This window comes from Lutra lutra, chromosome 11 (assembly GCF_902655055.1).
Source record: "Lutra lutra chromosome 11, mLutLut1.2, whole genome shotgun sequence".
In the NCBI taxonomy this organism is placed as follows: Eukaryota; Metazoa; Chordata; class Mammalia; order Carnivora; family Mustelidae; genus Lutra; species Lutra lutra.
In genome coordinates this window covers 94276477-94297155 of record NC_062288.1, presented here as the reverse complement: position 1 = coordinate 94297155, position 20679 = coordinate 94276477, and the positions used below count along the sequence as shown (strand labels likewise).

At 50.8% G+C, this 20679-nt stretch overlaps 1 protein-coding gene and 1 pseudogene across 8 annotated transcripts in view; one reads left to right on the top strand and one right to left on the bottom strand.

Moving 5' to 3' along the window:
- Positions 1–20679, top strand: part of HIPK2 (homeodomain interacting protein kinase 2) — a 180601-nt gene that overhangs the window by 112746 nt on the left and 47176 nt on the right. For all 8 annotated transcript variants that reach the window (XM_047695196.1, XM_047695193.1, XM_047695195.1 and 5 more), the window contains exons 3-7: positions 11285–11408; positions 11677–11796; positions 13610–13696; positions 15713–15897; positions 20120–20282. In XM_047695196.1, the coding sequence (XP_047551152.1) occupies positions 11285–11408; positions 11677–11796; positions 13610–13696; positions 15713–15897; positions 20120–20282 (679 nt within the window). The remainder of the gene's footprint in view (positions 1–11284; positions 11409–11676; positions 11797–13609; positions 13697–15712; positions 15898–20119; positions 20283–20679) is intronic.
- LOC125081576 (uncharacterized) lies at positions 1009–1218 on the bottom strand (annotated as a pseudogene).

Below are 20679 nucleotides of genomic sequence, written 5' to 3'. Positions count from 1 at the left end.
GAATTGGGTGAAGGCTACGCCCTCTGCCCTTTTCTGTGGGTCTGGTCTCCTGGCAAGGCCAGCATGCAGTGCACCCCCCCAGGAGCAAGGCCTGCCTCGTCCACCAGGCTCCACTGCCCCAGTCACGCCGGCATGGTTGGGGACAGGACTGATGCTGTACTTCCTGGGTTAGAACCGGCCCCATTGACCAGCACAGCTCCTGGCCTTATTTGCAGACTGGGTCGGGTGGTGTGTTAGCAGGCATCAGCCCCTCTTGCTCGGTAATTCTTTCCCCAAAGCGCCACATGGGGAGGGAGGCCTGTTGGGAAGGTGTGGGAGTATCCCCGTAGCCACAGTGGAAACTGACTCTCCCGTCTGTGTTTGGCATCTGTACTCAGGGGATTCCCTTTCATAGCTCAGGTCTCCGGCCTCTGCTCTCTCGAATGCTGTGTCTCCATTCGGTGACACTCAGTTCATCTCCCTTTCAAGAAGGACCAGGTTTCCATCTTCAGTTCCTGTTTCTTAATCCTTGGCCATTAGCTGTGGAGAAGGCCTGGTGATTCAGCCCCATGCGCTGCGGGATCCGATGGTGCTGGCAGGAAAGGAAACAGGCTGAGGATGAGGCTCGTCTTTGTGACAGCTCAGCTCACTCACTAAGAGCTTGAACCCCTGGGCCTCTCCAGGGCGAGCCCAGAAACCCCTAGCAGGAAAGCATCATGGTTCTTCAGCCCCGTGTAGGTCCATCCGTCCATCCAGCAAACATCTTGGAGGACTCACTACGAACCCGCTGAAGCTAAATAATTAACCAAATGTTTACTGACATTTAAATTGGCAAAGTTGCCCGTAAGTGATATTACCTTTGTCCCAGGCTCGTATCTGGGTGGAGGGTGAGCCATGAGTTGACTGTCAGTGTGAAAGAGGCCAGCCTTTTCCCCCCTGGCCTGACCTCTCCTTTCCCTCCGCTGGTGGGTAACACATCACCCTCTGAATCAAGTGGGGGAGCTGTGTTTGCAGTTGATCCCCGGGAACTGAAATTCCAAACTCCCTCCTGGTGCTGCAAGAGAAGAGGAGCAGCCTCCGGAAGCTGAGAGGTGGCAGCAGGTGGCAGTGGGACTCGAGAATGGGCAGGCTCCCCGGGGAAGCTCTCAATGCACAGTTCAGCCCTCAGTTTTAGTCAACAGACTAGCAACAAAGCAGAAGATACTACACTTGATCTTAGCCAAAAGGCCGAGAAGCGATGCAACAAAGCAGAAGAAAAACAATCAACAAAAGGGACTAAAAGGACGGTCTGAGGCTGTGTCTCCGTTCTCTCTCAGCCGGCTCCATCATCTTCCCAGCTCCGGGGCTTGGTGCTGAGCCCGCCCTCTAGCCCACCTGTCTGGGGAGCCCGCATCCTGAGGCCTGGCGTCCACGCTGCCCACTGATGCACTGGCCACACGGTGCCACCACAGGTGGAAAGGGGGTGGTGCATGGGAGGGACTGCACAGGGGCTCTGCGACACTGACCACGCTCTGTGTCTTCACCTGGCCGGTGGGGAACGCCTTCTGAGAAGTCGTTGAGCTCTGTGTTTCTGCTTTGTATACTTCTTTGTGTCTTATCTTCTACAATAAAAAATAACTTAATAGGGGCGCCTGGGTGGCTCAGTGGGTTAAAGCCTCTGCCTTTGGCTCAGGTCATGATCCCAGGGTCCTGCTCAGCAGGGAGCCTGTTTCCTCCTTCCTCTCTTTCTGCCTGCCTCTCTGCCTACTTGTGATCTCTGTCTGTCAAATAAATAAAATCTTTGAAAAAAAAACTTAATAAAGATAAAAAAAGATCGGGAAAAAGAACCTGGAGCAGCATATGAGTGAGAAGAATCGGTCTAGGTAGATACATGCAGAAACCTGCCATTCTCTTTCCCTGGCTGACGGGCGCGTACGCAGACATTTATTGAGCACGTACTTTGGCAAAAAGTGAGAGCATAAAACCTGATGATCTTACAGTCCTGTGGAGGCTGGGAGGCAGGACCAGGCATTTTCCAGCAGCCCTTGGCTTCTTGGTCGAGGCACCAGAGACCAGACTGGGAGGTATGGGCAAAGCAGACGCAGTGTATGTCAGTGGAGTAAGGAACTACAGGGCGGTGTGAGCATCTATGAAATGAGACATCGTGGGATCTAGGCTGATTTCTTCGTAGGGACATTTCTCATTGAGATCTAGAAGGAATTTCAAGGCTATCATCAGAATATACTCCAGACATCTGAGTCCTGGTTTTGAATTTACACCAACATCATTAGAAGCTTTGGGGGTTAAGTTCCAGATCCAGCCTTTTCTTCTGGAATGTAAGCAAGAAAGTTAGATTTTGGTGCTGCACTCTGCACGGTCCACTTATACACAGGTTTTGTTTTGGGTTTTTTCTTTTTTAAATAAATACAATGCAGTACTGTAAATATGTTTTCTCTTCCTTACGATTTTCTCAATCACATTTTCTTTTCTCTAGCTTACTTAACCGTACGAATGCAGTATATGATACATATAATGTACAAAAATGTGTTAATCGACTAATTATCAGTAAGGCTCCAGTCAACAAGTAGTTTAAGTTTTGGGGGAGTCAAGTTATATGTGGATTTTCGGCTGCTTGGCAGAGAGGGAGTTGGAACCCCAACCCCATGTTTTTCGAGGGTCAGCTTTATATGTACTGAGTGTATATCAGGAAAGTCTCCTTCCGAGCCAAGATGTTCATTGCCCATACAGATCAAAAAACTGTCACTCTGATTCTGACATTACCCTGGAAGTGGTCAGTTGAATCAAAGAAGCCGGCTTCCTTTGGGAGACTGTCCGAGTGTGACATGAGAAATGACAACATCTAGACCAGACCGTGGTTATTATAAACAGCCTTCCATATGGACGTAATGAATTGTTCTAATGTCTTGAGCATTTCTCTTTTTTTTTTTTCTTTTAAGATTTTATTTATTTATTTGACAGATCACAAGCAGGCAGAGAGGCAGACAGAGAGGAGGAAGCAGGCTCCCTGCTGAGCAGAGAGCCCGATGCCGGGCTCGATCCCAGGACTCTGAGATCATGACCTGAGCCGAAGGCAGTGGCTCAACCCACTGAGCCACCCAGGCGCCCCTTGAGCATTTCTCTTGATGATGGCTGGAGACATTCAGTTAGAACAATCTCCAGCGAGGGTCTTGAACTCATCTCCTCAGCACACAGCGTCTTGGACATCAGCAGTGTTGCCTGAGGTAGAATTTCGAGAACATCGTGCAGTGACTTTGCTGCATGAGTATCACTGAGCTGGAACCACCCCCGGGCATGAGTGGGGCATCTTTCCTAGCTCTCCTTTTAGAATAAGAGCCTTGCTCACTGGGGCAGCCCTCCACCATGGTGCCGTCCTCAGCTTATTACAGGGCAAAGCTACTTCCGTGGAATGTGTCTAGAAATCTCAACACTCCACAGTGCTTGGTCAGGCCATCGCAAGTCAGACTCCTCGTCACCGTGGCTGAGTGCAGGCCAGCGCAACATGTTAGTGGGCTTCTGGCCAGCCTTCTGGCTCGTCCCTAAAGCTCCATCCCTTGGTCCTCTTGTCGTTCTCATCTACCCAGCTCCCCAGTCAAAGACAAAGCCATTTCTCTCACATGTCCTGTTCACTGAGGAAGCTGTGTCTTTCTCAAAATCAAATCCCAGGTTGGCCTTGGCTTCACCAGGCCTCAATCACTAGTTCGATCTCCACTGGACCTTCTTGGGTCCCCCGGACATGGTATGAAGACATCCTTCAGGGATGCTGCTCCCCATTTTCCTAGCAGCCCACTGGGGACCGGAGGATGGGTTCTCTCTCCATCTGGCCACCCTGACACGCGCTCGCCTGCACTCACCCCGCAGGCTGTCTTCTGTGCGGGTCCCTCGAGCTTTGCTGTTCAATTTCTCTAAAATAGCCTCCTTCCAGTCCTCCGATTTCTGCTGTTTCTTGGGTCCTGTGTTGCTTTGATGTGACCCCTTACCTCCACCCCGGGTCACCAGCACAAATAGTGGCTCAGAGCTCATGTCAGCATTTCTGAGTCCCCTTATATTTACAGTGGAAACATAAGCTTGAACAACCCATCTGAAATACAGTTTTACATTTTGATTGCTTCTGCCACAGCCACACTGAGGTTACTTTCAATCTACATATATTTGTGGGAACGGGCTTTTTCACTGCAGTTCAATTCAAGTACACCTTATAATATCAGTGATTATAAAATACCATGGACTAATAGAGTGTCTTGCTTCCAAGGAGTTCAAACTGCTTTATAATTCCACCGACCATCATTTATCTTCATACGCTGCTATAGAGACTTGAGAGAAAAAAAGATTAATAATCACATTTCATAGATGGGGAAATAAAAACTCAGAGAAATTGAGTAACATTTTTCCAGAAATGCACAGTTCTTCCTGGGCTCTCTGATTAGTGTTGCAGATTTATTGCCCAAGTTGGGAGTGGCCGTGAACCTTGCACTTACTTTACTAGGCACCGTGAAAATGATCGAGACATTGACTCTGGTCGTCTACTTGGCCAGGGAGGCCAGGTGAGCCAGAAATGGTAGCGTAAAAGGGCATGCAGGCTCGGGACAGCATCTCCCTGTGCCAAGGGGAAGCGTGGGGTCTGTGGCTAGGCAGTTTTCTTTCTGAAGTGAGGTGGTAGGCATTTGGCTGTTGGTTACAGCAAAAAATACTCATTTTTGTGCCTTTTATAGAAATAAATGAAACAAATGAGACAAAAGTATATAATGTGTATGCTTTAATGTATTTAAACAGTTTTCCTAATGTTTCCACCTATAAGGAAGAAAGTGGGCTTTAAAAATGAGGAAAAGGGATGCTCTTTATTCGACTGCTGTGAACAGACACGTTACAGATAAGTGCTTGAATATGTTCGATTGCCTGTTCTCTGCCAGGCGCTCTGCTAGGTACATCCTACGATGGTGCTCTGCTTCGTTTCAGCCTCATACCAGCATAGGAAGTTGAGGACACAGCTAGAACCTGCCAGCACCAGATGCCACCTCCAAGCCTGTGTCATTCCCATTCAGCTTGTGTGGTCTCCACACCTCTGTAGGGGGCAGGGGTCACTGACTCGCGGGGTCACGTGGTCTGGGCGTGATCTGGGAATACCCTATCCGCTCAGGGTGCTGTGAGGAAAGCTAGTGCAGTGAAATATCAAAGCTTCAATAATTCATGTGTCGAAAATGACAGTTGTTTATTCTCCTCCTATAGAAAAATAGAATTTTCTGTCTTGCTGTGGGAATGTTGGAAAGGAACAATCTCTCTCTTTCTTAGGTACAAATTTTATGTGGCTCTTCATGTATGTTTAAAGTATTTTGGATGTCCCAAAATAGTAACGAGGAGACTTGTAAGATGATTCCGTGGGGTGGTAAATGAAGGATGAGTCATTAACAGAACCTGGGTGGTTTGGAGCCCAATGGGGAAGGCCCGTTTCCCAAGCCAGCAGCCCTACCTGCTGTGGAACTGAGCTGAGAACAGAAACAGCACCCATGGAAGAAACCAGAATGTTTTCTTTTTGTTTTTAAGTGTGTCAGGTTTGAAGCAGAAAGGCCAAGAGGTGTGCCCTTTGTCATAGGGCCTGTCGTCAGAGAGATGGTGCCAGCTTCAGGGGAAGCTGCTGCCGCTGGGGATGTGGGGTTGGAACAGAAAGATTCCTACAGACGTGTAAGGAGCATGTCTTCTTCCACACCCGGGCCCTGTGCTCGTGCTACAGACACAGCCATGCGGTGGGGATGGGGCAGGCGTGGGGCTTGCACTCACCCTGCCCTGTGCCCCAGAGGCCACCACCACCTGTCCACCTCCCGAGACGCGGCTCACACTTCTCCCAGGAAGCCCTCCTGGCTCTGCCTCTCCCCCAACCCCCCAGGCATTACCCGCCTTGTGCATTGGGCGCGCACTCCGCTCCTTATATATTAGCCGTTGGCATGCTCTCACCTGCAACCAGACAGTGAGCTCCTGGAGGGACCATAGGGTCGGGTTCATTTAATTTTTCGGTCTCCAACACAGTGCACAACACACAGCAGACACTTAGGACATGGTGGTTTGGACATTCGAGGAATTGAGTGAATGAGCGGAGCTTGAACCAACTTTTCACTCAGACCAGCCGTTGGCGAGAATGGCTCTCACTTCAGTCAGGAGTAAACGAACTTCAGCCACCATCAGACGTGCCTCAGGTGTGCTGAACAAAAGGAAACAGATTTGAGGCTTCACTTTGAACTTCCAGGGGCTCAGAACCGTATGGACCGACAGTACAGGGAACAGGGTGGGTGAGAGATCACAGCAGAATGGTCTTCAGTCCCCAGAGGACTCCGGACAGCCAGGTAGGAAAGCACCTTCCTTAGCTGAGGGCTCCTGGCCTAGATGTCCAGCAGGCGCTCGCAGAGCACGCGAGACCCAGAGCCTGCCCCCCAGGAGGCTCAAGCGGGGGGCCAGTGTGTGCGAACATGTGTTCAGAATGTCTGGACCAAGCTGGTTGTCGGCGGTCATGAGTTCATCCCCAGCGTGGCCGGCACAGAGAAGGTGGGCAGTGTGAGTTTGCTGAGGAAGCAGGTGGGGAGGGCCCAGGCTGTCGCAGAGATGTGATCAGGGTATCGCATGTGCCAGAAAAGGAGTGAAGAAGAGTTTTGAGGGAGGATTGGAAAAGATCGAAACCAAAGGCAAGTGGCTTGTAGGGGGCTGGGGTAGAGGCCTGGACTGAAGAGCCACGAGCAAGCGGAGGGCGGCGCCGGCTTCCAGAGAGTTCAGAAGAGACGGGCTCGGGAGGCCTGAGCCATGAGGCCTTTCCAGCATCCTCAGGACCCTGGAACCCCCGGCCAAGCCCTGCCGCTCTCTCTGGCCTTTGTGTCGGAATCCACTGGTGAGCCTGCCAGTCGGTGTCCTCCAGGCCCCACTCCCGGGGTTCCTGCTCGCACGGAGGCCTGCTGTTCCTCAGGTGACATCCCGCCCCTCATGCCCGGCTTCTGTTCCCTCACGAAGATTTACTTCTGCTCTCCTCTTTGTGCTGCCTGAGAACTTGCCACCTGAGTCGCATATTTTAGCACTTCCTTACGTTTAATGAAGGTTTATTCAAGCAACAAGTCCTTATTGATTGAGTGGCTACCAAATGCCAGGCCCTGTGCTGCCCTGTGGACGGAGCAGGGGGAGACACACAGCACGCAGGTTATTGGGGAAGTGCCGTAAAGTGACATTTATGGCACTGGAGATGGAGACTAACTGGTGTCAGGGGAGGCCTGTCTGTGGTGGTGACAATTACGCTGAGGTTTGAAGGATGAGGAGGCAGCCAACGCCGCACGGAGGCTCTCGGTCTGGAAGGAGCTGGGGTCCTCCAGAAACTGAAATTGAAAGGACAGTGGAGAGCAGGGCAGGGACCCGATCGCTGAGGTCGCGTGGGCCGTGGAGGGATTTAGGTTTCCATCCGAGGGCCGCCGGGAGCCGCTGCAGGCCTGAGAGTGAAGGCGGAGGTGGTCTCACTGCTCCGGAAGCTGCGCAGAGAGCGGCCGCCACAGCGGAAGGAAAGGCAAAAGGAATGACCCGAGAGGGGGCTCCAGGTGGCCAGGGCCAGCGCGGTGGCAGACATGGAGAATCAGGGGCCAGGCGGAGAGATCCTTGTGAGCGGCCACATGGACGGATTGGTGGTGAGGCTGAAGGGAGAGAAGGGGACCGGAGAGCATTCTGGGTTCCCAGCACAGGCAGCGGGTGGGGGAAGCCAGGAGTCCCTTCGCGGAGCCGAGCCCCACAGAGGGAGGCCGAGGGGAAGAGGTCCCTTGTAAACAGACTGAGTTTGAGAGAGGCACGGGCCACCAGGACGGAACTCGAGCTGAGAAGGTCCAGCGTGGAGAGGGACATTTGGAAGGACGAATGGAGCTCAGACCTGTGGCAATGGACGTGACGGCTGTCAGCTTCCTAGGGTGGCGGAAGCCGTCCCCTCAGAACGCGGGACTTAGAACAAGAGCCGTTCACTTCCATGGGCCTGGCGGCTTGAAGTCTAAACCCTGGTGTCAGCAGGGACCCGCTCCTCCTGAAGCCATTCAGGGACCATCCTTACGTGCCTCTCCCAGCTTCTGGTGGCCCTGGGTGCTCCTTGGCTACTGGTGGCCTCACAGCAGCCTCTGCCTCCATCCCCACGTGGCCGTCTTCCCTCAGTCTGTGTCCCAGTGTCCCTCTTACGAGGACACCCATCCTGCTGGCTTCAGGGCTCACCCTGCTCCAGCACGACATGATCTTTGCTAACTACATCTGCAGCGACCCCGTCGCCAAATGGTGTCGCACGCTGAGGGGTCAGGGATTAGGACTCCAACCTGTTTGGGAGGTTGACACAATTCAGCTCATAACTGCCGACCTAGAACAAGGGTGGAAAGAGAGAAGACAAGGGGTCCTTGGGCTTCGCCCTCACGGAGCAGGTGGCTAGAGGAGGACAAGCCAGCAAAAGAAACAGGACAGATGTGGGAGCGTGTGGGGTCTGACAACCCCAACCGCGTGTTTCAAGACAGGAATGGGACGGGATGGTCACCTGTGGGAAGGACATGTGTCACGGAGCTGAGAAGCTGACCGGGGCATGTGATGTGACAACGGTCTGGACCGCGCCTTTGAGTGGAGCAGAGAGTGAAGTCCAGCAGGAGAAAGGCAAGAAGATGGGGGCAGTGGGGCAGAGGAGCTACAGGAGACGACGTTGGAGATCTGGGGGGTCAGTGGCAGAGAAACAGGGCCACAGCTGCAGGGACATGAAGGGATAGAGGAAGGGTTTGGTTTCGTGTTTAGTTTGCTTTGTCCTTATGTTCTATTTTATTTTTTGAAATGGGAGAACCCAGAGAATGCTTGTACGCTTGAATTAGCTGTTTTTGTGTCTCCGTGTTTGTGTTGCACATGAGTAGTGTTCAGCCTGCCCTGTCACGTGGGCTCGTGTTGTCATCCCAGCCCCTCGGGGACAGGACCCTGCCTTCTATTGCTTTTGTCCCGCAGGTGTGTAGCCCGACGCTTGAGCATTGGTTCATTGTGTTCATAGCAAGAAACGTGTTCTGCTGTCCATGTCCTGGCGTGGCGAATGGCCACTGCCTCATTTTCTAGTAGAAAATGGCCTGAGAGTGGTCTTCACAGACCCTGTTTGGGTAACTTCAGTTGACGAAACCCATGTCTGGTGTTTCCTGCCGGAGAACATGCCCGAAGTCCCCTTTGCACCTGTCTTGTGTGTTGGCTTCGGCCTTGCACGTCCTCAGGGAACAGAAACTGGGAAATGGGTTTCCAGAGGTTTCACATAGCCTGCGCCGGGGCAAGAGAGCAAGGTGATTAATCAGTTAGGAAGGTCGGCCCTGTGAGACCAGTGTGTTCCCAAGACCCAACCTGGAGACAGGGGTGGGGAGACAGGTGTGGGGATCGGTGATCCTGCAGCCGCCCACCTGCGGGGAGATTTACCGGGGCAGGAGCTCATCCCCCCACCAGGGAGAGGCCTGATGTTCGTGTGAGAGGACACACTCTAGAACGGAGATGACGGAAAGGCAGGCAGATTCCGACACGTGGAATAAGGGGGATTGCGTCGCTAGAGACAACCTGCAGTCATCTCATCCATTTACACCGTCTACCCTGGCGCCTGAGGTGACTGACAGGGGACTTCCAGGGGGCTCGCAAAGCCCTGGTGTGTGGGGGCAACCCTGGACACAGTGACCTCGGCCCGTTGTGGGACTGAAGGCCCCATGACACAGGGCAGTCTGGCAGGGATGTGCCTAAAGCAGCCACAGGACCCCCCACACACACACCGGTGCCCGAGTGCCGGAGGACAGCAGCGTCCTTCCACGTGCACAAGAGCCGCCAGCAACCGGGACTGGAGAGCACAGGGCCCCACGGGAGTGGGAGGTGCCAGCAGAACCCTAGCAGCTGGGGACGCCAGCAGTGAGGGGATGGGGAAGACCCACCAGCCTCGGACTCTGGCAAGAGGATGTTTTGAGCCCAGACTGAGGACTCTGGCCTTCCAGAAGCACCTGGCAGCAGTGCTGAATCCCCAGCTCAGAGCAAGTGAGGAAACGCCTCTTTACTCCCAAAGAATCAAGACTTTGCAACAAAACATGTTGGTTTTTGTTGGTTTTCTTCAGCGCTATGATCTGGAGACAAAAGATAAGCCATGAGAGCAAATTTAAAAGAGCAAGGTGGGGTGATGCTTTTTAAGTGGGGGGAATTCAGCTCGAAGCTCCAAGACGAGGAGGGTATTTTGAGCACACTCTGGCTCCCTCCTCCCGTGCTGGCTGGGTGAGGATAACCCAGATGGAGTCGTCTCCCCAGCTCCCACCACTCCCACTCCAGGCTCCTGAAAGGGTAGGAGAGTGGCGTCTTCTGGCATTGCTTAATCAAGTGGGAAATTTACAGAGAAAACAGAAGCTGGGCTAATGCATCTCATTATCAGCAGAGTGCCTTGAGCCACATTTTATTAAGCTGTGTTCATATCTCATACTTTGAACCTGGTTTTCTCCAAAATGTACCCCTGTTTAATCGTGACACATTCTTAGAAAAGAAAATGCGCTCTGTGGTCTCCTTGGTTTTCGTTACTAACTACATGTGAAAATTTCCTTTTGAATTTAGGTGGTTTCCTTTAGAAGCTCCGGCAGGTAACCTTGTCTGCCACATGAAGGGACATAATCCTTCAGTCAGGAACGGGTTTATAATGGGGTTTGGACCGGTACCCAGATTATGGATTCAGGAACAGGGTTCTGTAATTATGCTATTAGAGGACTTTTTAGGAGACTACCTTTTTAGAAGCTGATGATTTAAAAAATTAGTGTTTCCTTACAAAAGTGTGATTCAGGCTTCTAAGAAGATGGATCATTGGCATTAACGGATTTGGGGTTGGATCCCCTTATTCTGGGTAGAGGCCTCTTGCTTTCTCTATTACTGAAAGTAGAGCACCTGTATTTCAGAATTCCTTTGTAAAAACCAGGCATTCTCTAAAGATTGGTTTCCTGGGTCTTCAGTTACAAAAGATAACGCGTGAGTCTTTCTAAAGTGGTTACTAGTTCATCTGGTTGAAGTATAATGGCAATGAAGTCAATGGATGGGGCTCCCTGGAGGTCTATTCTAGACCTCCCCTTCATCTCAGCCGGCCCTCTGACCACACTGCCTGCTTACAGGGAGGACCAAGCCCAAGAATGGAGGGGTCACAGCCACACAGTACAAGAACCACAGGTCCCTTAGAGGGGGGCAGTCATGGCACCCCGGGTTTGAAAGATAGAATTTTATGGAGAGTTCGTGTAGAAGTAGCTGCCCGCACTTCCAAATTGCTAATGATCTCTCTCCCATTCTTCCTTTTCAGAGCCCCTGAGATCATCCTTGGTTTACCGTTTTGTGAGGCAATTGATATGTGGTCCCTGGGCTGCGTTATTGCGGAGCTGTTCCTGGGCTGGCCGCTCTATCCGGGGGCTTCCGAGTACGACCAGGTGGGTCCAGGGAGGGCAGGCGTCCGCAAGCCCTTCCTTTACAACCTGACACACGGCTGGGTTATAGGCTGTTTCCTTGTCTCCCAAACCTTGCTTCTCAGAACAGCACTTTTCTTTCTTTATTCCTCTTTCTTGCCCCTTTTTCTTCTGTTACTTCTTTCTTTCTCTATAAAATTGTCATCTTTTTCTCAAAGGCACCAGAGCCACAAGTACCCCATATGTACAGCTACAGGAAACGCCCTGACCTCGTTCTCATCTTCTCTTGCAGATCCGGTATATTTCACAAACACAGGGTTTGCCAGCTGAATATTTATTAAGCGCAGGGACAAAGACAACTAGGTTTTTCAACCGTGACACAGACTCACCATATCCTTTGTGGAGGCTGAAGGTAGGAAGAGCGTCCCTTCCACTCCTCCCCAATGCCTGACACTCAGGGATGAAGAGCACCGTCCAGTTAGTGGGGAGCTTTGACCACCGGCGCACAGATTGTGGTTTTCGCTTTGATTCAGTCAGCAGCACGGGAGAGGGGGTGACCGCTGTTGATGTGTGAGATGGATGAATTCGGATATTCAAAAGCACTGCTTGGCTCGGCCTGCTGCCTGCAAAGCTCAGATCCCAAATTCTGGTGGCTAAACTCTGGGATATAATCCCTGTAAACCACAACTTGTTGGGTTTGTACTGGAGACAGAAATGAACCACTCCCTACCCTCGAGGAGCTCCCAGTCCAAAGGGAGCCTGGATGCAGGTGGCGAGCCGAAGCCCCTCCGCCCCACCCCCGCTGTCGCAAGGGCTCTGTCCCTGGTGGGAACAGAGTGTGGGGCCATAAGGAGGGAGCCTTGACTACTGCCTGGGAAAGAAGATCTGGGAGGAGCATTTGAGCCGGGCCCAAAAGGATGAAGAGGGTCTTTTAGGCAGAGGAAAGAGCCTCAGCAACATGGCATCCAAGGCTCTAGGGAGAGGTCTGTTGGTCCCAGCCAGCAGGAGGTAAAGCGCACCATTGCACACCATAAACTCTCGGGTGGTTTTACTTTAACGGAAACATATTTTGCTTTCACTTTGATCTGTGCCTAGTAATTAAAATTAATGTATTTTCCTAGGAAGGAGAAAATAATGCAAGTCTTAAGTATGTTTTACGTTCATTTTAGGTGTTTCCTTTTTTGCAAGAGAGTAGGTGGGGTTTTTTGTTTGTTGGTTGTGTGTGGTTTTTTTTTTCTTTTTTGACAAAAACCACAGCCAAATTCTAATACAATTTAATGATAAAGTATGGCCCATGGTTACAGATATAGAAAAGAGATTTGAGAGCTAAGCAACACTCTGAGGCTGTTGAGAAGAAGGCTGGCATTTGGCAACTGTGAGAGTGAGTAGCTCAAGGTCAGGTCCAGGGAAAAAGAGTTCCAGGGTAGAGGAGGGTGAGGCCAGCCAGGGGCAGGGTTTGCTTCTGTGCCTTAGCAAGGAGCCTCAGTCCTCTCTGTCTGGGATCAGAGCCTGGATCCTAGCAGCTCCAGGCGTGGCATCTTGAGTGAGATTTGGAGGATCAATTACCTGTGATCCATGGATGAGTCCAGAAACCCCTAATAATTAGAGACTGCCACTTCCAAGACCAAGGCCAGTACAGGCACCATATGTGCATGACCCAGCCCCAGGCTGACTCTGCAGCCAGCTGCCGCTTCTTGGCCATGCCTCCTTGACAGACTCCTTAAGCTTGCCATTCCTCTTTGTCCTTCTAGAACATGGGTTGGTCATCGTCCTACCTAGGATGGTTGCAGAGAATATAGAATGAGCTCATGGGCTTTAGAACAGTGCCTGGAATGCAGTGAGAGCCTCTGGATGAGAGTTTGAGAAATAAAATTGAGATTTATAGAACCATGTGGAAAAGGGCATCTGCTTTTCCACATGTGGAACCTCACCTTATCCCTTAAACTCAGGAGAGAATGAAGGTTATCAGGGATGGGGCATATTCTTGTTGGAACCCTCTGGATCTTATTTAGAGTAGGCCCCCACCAGGCTGAGTGTCTGTGGGAAGGAGAGAAGAGAGAGGAGTTTGTGTGGAGAATGAGCAGGTCACTTTAAGAAGACTCGAAGTGTCCTCTGAAAGACGGGAAAAAGACTTCTCCATGAGAAGCAGAAGTTCCAGGGTTGGAGTCAGTGAGGAGGAAAGAATTCACATGACCAATCAATCAGCTTTTGCCTCTTTTGACTAGACACCAGACGACCATGAAGCAGAGACGGGAATTAAGTCAAAAGAAGCAAGAAAGTACATTTTCAACTGTTTAGATGACATGGCCCAGGTAAGCCCCATGGGTGAGTATGCAATATTAGCCCTTTACAAACCAAGTGCAGCAAGATTTCTGCTAATACAAGATGGCAGGTGGAACTGCCGTGTTTCACCTTGACCTTGAACAGTGACACAGCACTCATAGTAAGAAAACCATTGGGTTGGTGGAACATTTTCAAACCTTACACTAGCTCTTTAAAAATAGTTTCAGTTGATTGGTTCCCATTTGTTTAAAAAAAAAAAAAAAGTACTGGCCGATCTTAGTGATGTTTTCATGAGAAGAATTCAAGCTCCCCAGCACATTTGAGTCTTATACCCATGATTCAGTGTATTAATCCCCTCAGGCTGCTGTAACAAGGTACTACCACCTGGGTGACTTAGACAGGAGACATTTATTCTCTCACACTTCAAGAGGCTAGAAGCTTGGCATTAAGGTACCACCAGAACCAGCCTCCTCTAAAGGCTCTAGAGAGAAACTGGGGCCTTGGACCCATGCCTCAGGCCTGTGTCTGCTGGCCCCTGGGAGTCCTCTGTGTTCCCTGATGGGGAACTGCTTCACCCCGGCCTCTTCATCCTTCTTTATGTGGCCTTTATTCCTGGCTTTCCTCTTATCTGTGCACCCAAACCTCCCACTTCTTTCTCTTATGTACACACCAGCCATTGGTTTGGGACCCACCCTACCCATATGACCTCATTTCGACTTGATTGACATCTGCAAGGACACTGTTTCCAAATAAGGTCACATTCACAGGTCCTGAGCATGAGGACCTAAACATATCTTTTGCTGTCACACAACTCAGCACACTTCAGTCAGTCTCTCTCGGCTCATTGGAGGGACCACAGGCTCTCAGCTTTGTGCCCAGAGAAAATTCTAGAACTTTAGCTATTTTTAGTGGAAAGACAGTCTAAAATCGGGACAACCCAAAGAGAGTTTTTCTTAAAAGCAATGAGAAGTAAAGCTATAGACCAGTAAACACTCAGCACACTTCTTACTGAAGGTGAGTGTAACCAAAAATCATGATACTGAGTAAAGGATACTTGTCGGTTGATTAGAAGTTTAGATTGCCTGAGAAAACTGAAATTGCTTTCCAGAGCATGCCTTGGAAAATAATAGAAAGGACCACACAACAAGTCTTTCAAAATCTGCCCTAGGCTTGCTCTTGGAAGAAAAATCCGGTGTTCAGATATCCTCCCTGCCTTGGCCAGAGGTAAGCCCCGTAAAGACGGGGCTGAAATTAATTCTGGCCCTAACTCAGGGCACTGCCAGAGGACGCAAACACTATAGACAGAGGAAGAGGTCACATTGGCCTCTGCAGGTTAAATAAATAACCTTTTTTGTATTTCATTTTTTACTACTTGGTCGTAGTTACTGTTTTTGAGTTGTGGTAAAATATGCACCACATAAACCTGGCAGTGTTAGCCACTGTTGAAGATCTAATTCAGTAGTGTCAGGAGTATCAAGTATATTCAGTAGTACCAAGTACATTCAGTAGTACCGGGTACATCAGGAGTACCAAGTACATTCAGTAGTACCAGGTACATCAGGAGTACCAAGTACATTCAGTAGTACCAGGTACGTTCAGTAGTACCAAGTACATTCAGTAGTACCAAGTACATTCAGTAGTACCAGGTACATCAGGAGTACCAAGTACATCCACATTGCTATGCAGCCAGTGCCCAGAAGTCTTTCCATCTTGGGATTATTTTCAATGAGGTGTGATGTGAGGTACATTTCAACTCAGCTGATGGAAGCAGGAACAGTGCACATCCTGTCACTCCTGTGTGTTTTTGGGTACTGGCCGCAGCCTGTGCCCTTGGCCTCCCTCGGCCTTCCCTGGAAAGGGAGCAGCCACAACCTATAGGCAGTGACAGCCCATGCAGGTGGCAGGAGCCCTGCAGAGACAGCCTCCTGGAGATCGGGAAGGGGAGACTGTGAGAGGGAGATGGAGTTTTGAGCAGAGAATAAGGGTGGTCAGGGGGAGGGGGAGGCACAACAGGGTTTTGGTGACCTGTCCCGATTTCCCTCCAGGTGAACATGACAACAGATTTGGAAGGCAGTGACATGTTGGTGGAGAAGGCAGACCGGCGGGAGTTCATTGACCTGTTAAAGAAGATGCTGACCATAGATGCTGATAAGAGAATCACTCCAATCGAAACCCTGAACCACCCCTTCGTCACCATGACACACCTACTCGATTTTCCCCACAGTACACAGTAGGTGTCCTGCTCAGTGCTTTTCACCAGGGGTCAGTAAACGTTTCCTTTAAAGTCCCAGGTAGTAAATATTTTAGGCTTGTAGAGTAGCTCTTGCCCTTACAGCTGAAAGCAGGAGGCCAGTGAGTGAGGCTGCGTTTCAATCAAACATTATTTGTAAAAACAGGCAGCGGCCAGATGGGGCACCCAGGGCCACACTTTGCTTTACACCAAAAAGGAGGGACTGGCGGAGGCGGGAGAGCGTGGGGTGGGATGAACCGGCCCCTGGGACCTGTGCGTAAAGGGAGTGCTCGGAAGGTGAGCGTCTGTGAAGCAGAGCCACCTTCGGCACCACAGGTCACGCCCAGAACCATGCTGGAGTGGCCTCGGTCTAGTGGGGATTCCGGGATTCCGGTTGGTTCAGTAGTTCATCCATTCAGCGGGCTGTGTGCTGTGCCACGGGCAGGTGCTGTGTGGGGCAGAGCCAACGGGAGCCCCCACCCACTGGGTCTCCCAGCCTGTAGGTGAGAGAAAGGCACCAAACCCGTGATCCCCAGAGAAGCGGCTGTTACCAGGGAAAGTAGGCTGCCGTCTGGCCGGGCAGGGCAGCCCCTGCAGGGTGACTGCGGGAGGACGGGCAACAGGGCACCAGGGAGGAGGCCGGCAGGGGCAGGAAGGACGGTGCCTGCGTGGGACCTCCCAGCACAGGTGGCATGGGGGCCGGGGTTCTGGGGCGAAGAGGCCTCAGGAGGGGCCAGGCAGGGCCCTGTGTTAAGGATGGGGGCGTTCATCCTTCAGTCCCACAGAGGCACTTCTGAGCAAGGGATGGCTGGTTCAAGTTAGGCTGAACAGAGACCTGCCTGCCGCTGCTCCATCAGGCCAGAGGAGCTGGGAGACCAAGGGCCCATCCGGGTCGGCAACGGGGAAGTTGCTGGTGGCCTGAGAGCTGTTTGAGGGGAAGCAGCAGCCAGTTTAGCCGGTTGCAAGACTGGGCAGGAGAGAAACAGGATTGACTAGAGGGGCCCGAGGGGGTTCTTCTGATAGGAAGAGACTAGAACAGTTTCAGATGCTGGCATGAGGTGTCTATGGTGAGCGAGGGATGGAGGAGAAGGATGCAGACGTTCCCGGAGGAGCCGGGTGGGGGCCAGGAGTGCAAGGCCATTGTCACCAGGCTAGGAAATGACAGCGGGCCACTGGGTTGAGAAGTAGCTGGGAAGCCATAGTGCCTGATGTCTGAAGCCTCCACTGGTGGGTCGGGCCTGGGGCACAGTGGAGGAGCAAGGTGGCCCAGGCCACAGTGATGGATGGCAAGAGGGGGTGGCAGGATGGGGGGAGTGTTCCAGAAGACTGAGACCCAACACCAAGAGCAAGGTGTTTGGCTACATTGGTTTCTTCTAAGGCAACTCTGCCTGGCTTGTCGATGGCCCTCTCCTCCCTCCCTCCTCCCTGGGCCTTCTGTACACATCTGTGTCCTGATTTCCTCCTCCTCGGGGAACTAGATGAGGCCCACCCTGACGGCCTCATTTTACCTCTCTAAAGATCCTGTCTCCAAATGCAGGCCCATTCTGAAGCACTGGGCTCAGCACCTCAACACAGGGATGGGGGGCACAATTCAGCCCATAACGGAGGGTAACGAGGGGTAGCACTTCAGCCTCTCAACCTTGAGATTCTTGGGATGTGACAGAATAAGAAGTGTGTGTGGGGAGAAGTGGTATGCTCGAGAGAGTGCCTGATTTTAGTTCGGGTTAGGATATAGGGATGCATGGGGAGGCTGAGCATGAGAGAGACCTCTGCCCGTCCTGGCCGGCGCTCAGGCTGGACTTGACCCTCTCCGAGCGGCAAGAAAAGAGTGTGTGGCCCCCTCCATACCACCTCTAATTTCAGTGCTTGTCCTTATCAGTTGACACTGAGTAAGTCAGATCACATTGCCACAATCAGTGTTTCCTTGGTTTGAAGCAACCAGCCTCCAGTACAAAGAAGGAACTTGAACCCCTCCATAGCAGACTCTCATTACGGGATTTGTCCTGCTTTTGGGGTAGAGTTGGGTAAGTCTAGCAGTCGGTCTGTACGATAGAAGGAAGGCACACTTGGTGATTTACTGGGTAGGGCTCCCGTGAGATCAGTCTCTTTATATTCGGGGCAAAGTGAGACACTTGTGGAACAGCGTGGCGGGAGGTGGAGTCCTGCTCTCTAGAAGGCTCCCATCAGCCATCTGCACAGTCGATGACACAGTCCCCCACAGAAAGTCAGTGGCATGGTTGAATGACCTCAGGGCCCTGCCCGTCTCTGGGTCCCATGAAGGAAGTGGGAATAAAATGCTTCATTATACTCGATGAAGACCAAGCTTGGAGACCATGAGCATCAGCTTTAGGTGCAGAATTCGGTGTAGGTCCAAGAGGATCCCTGGCAATTTAGAATTCAGAAAATGGGCCCCAGAAGGAAAGACAGGTTTTTGAGCACACCTTAGCTTACCTGAGAGTAGGCCTAACCCCTCAGGGGCCCTAGAACTGGCTGGGAAGACCATGAGAACTATAGGGCAAGAAGAAACCTCCAGCCCACATTGCTGAGGACCACCCTCAAACTTGGGACTGGGCCAGAGCTGCCCCAACATCTAGATTAACAGGTGAAAGGGACCCCTTCTCCATACCAAGGGGCTAGTGCACAAATTCCTTAAAAACCATTCTCACAGAATTACCCTGAAGTGCAAGTGCTTGCCTGTCTTCATGAAACTCAAAACTCAGACCACTTCAGTTAGAAAATTCATAGTCTAAAAGCTTTAGGTTGAATTGTAACAAAACCATATAATGCGTTTAAATACACTCCAAAAAGAATACAAAACCCATCGTTTTATTCTTTCAGCTTCCATGTGAAAGCACTTAGCCATTTGCTTGGTACTTAGTAGATGCTCCAAGCATGTTGGCATCACCAGCATTCTTGCTAGTGTTTTTAACTCTTAGCTACCATAGAATAGGTTTTCCTTTCTCTCCAGGGTCGTCAGTCAGTAAGTGTCTATTCCACGTGTGTAGGGTGGCCATTCTAAGCAGTCATTAACTCAGAAAGGAAGGATTCTCTGAGCGCGTCCAAGTTCGAAGCATCGTTCATGGAAAGGATGTTTGGGGATAGCCCACATACACCCGGTTGGCCCAAAATCTAGCACACCCATAGGATCCATTTGTAATCTTAAAGTAGTAGAAAATGAATATTTATATTCAGTTATTACATTATTTGTAACATAAGTATTTAAAATTGAAATTTAAGTGCTGTTTCACTATCCTGAATGTTAGCATTGGAGGAAAAGTAAGCTTCATGAGAAGACAGAAGTGAATGAGAAACAATGTATAAATTCTGAGGGATCCTCTATGGGGGATTTTCAAGAACTCAGCGGTGGAAGCCACTATGGCTTTCCTTTTCCTCCATGCTGGTGTCAGCAACATTTTTATACTTTACTTTCCTAACTAGGATTCTATTTTGATTCACGGATGCAATGGAGGAAGAGAATGAGGGAGAGAATTTTTATTTCATGTAACTGGGCAAGAGTGAGAAAAGCGAAAGGGAGGGTGAATCGGGAGGTTGAGGAGGCTGTATAGGCAGGTGTGAAGACTGCTAGTAGTGATTAGCTCTTCACCTTGGCAGATGACCTGTCTATCCTCTCTTAAAACTTCATCCTTACTCGTAAGACAGGGGCAGCAATCCTCCCTCTTGTAGTTGTTGTAGGACTGAGTGAAAGAGTGCTTGCAAACACCTGCCACAGTTCTCAATCAGTGCTAAGCACAATTACTAATTACCACTAGTATTACTGTTTTTGTTACACGTGCAATCCCAGGGGGTCAAAGAGTGACGATAGGGACAAGGGGCTGGGTTGGCTCCTTCCTTGGCCATCCCCTAGATGGCGCTAGTGCCCCAGAAGCTCGAGAAGTTGTCTTTGGTCAGAAGCCAGCCTGAAGGCCAAGTACGAGCGGTGGTGTTAGTTCAGCAGATCAGGGGTATACAGGAAAATACAGCGAGAGCTGTCACATCTCTTATGTTATGGAGAACCATTACCAGTCCTGCATGGGGGAAGGGAGCATAAGGCAGTGGGGGCAGTTCATCTGAGTAAAGGGGACTCTTGCAAATGTAGACTAAAGTTAAGTTTCCCCCATTCTTACTTACTGCATTAACGTTGTTCTCCCTTTCTCTCCATTTTCTCCCCTCTCTCCATTACCTTCTTCTCTTTCCCTACTGCCTCTGCCTTTTGCACGAACAGCGTCAAATCATGTTTCCAGAACATGGAGATTTGCAAGCGTCGGGTGAATATGTATGACACAGTGAACCAGAGCAAAACCCCCTTCATCACGCATGTGGCCCCTAGCACATCCACCAACCTGACCATGACCTTCAACAACCAGCTGAACACTGTCCACAACCAGGTGAGTGGGGAGCAAAGGGGAAGGCAGACAGGGCTGACGGTGAGCATCAAGAGTCGTATTTCCCCCCCAAACCTAGTCAGGAGATCATATACAGGAGACACTGTCAAACGCAGAATTCCTCTACTATGTCAGAAACTGTTTACTTCCAAACTTACTTCCTTTGAGAGACCCAGGCACTCTGTATGGACTGCTGGTCCCACAGAAAGGTCCCAGAAAGGACTCTCCTTGGGTGCTCTTTCTGAGATGGTACCTCTTTGTGTTTCCCTCTGTCCCGATGTGGGAGTAACGTAAAGCCTCCTGCTCTAATGGCTTTGTGTCTGACATCTGCCAGCAAAGAATTCGAGCCCGGGAAGGGACGCTGGCAATTGTGCAGTACAGACCCCTCCCCCTTGTCCCT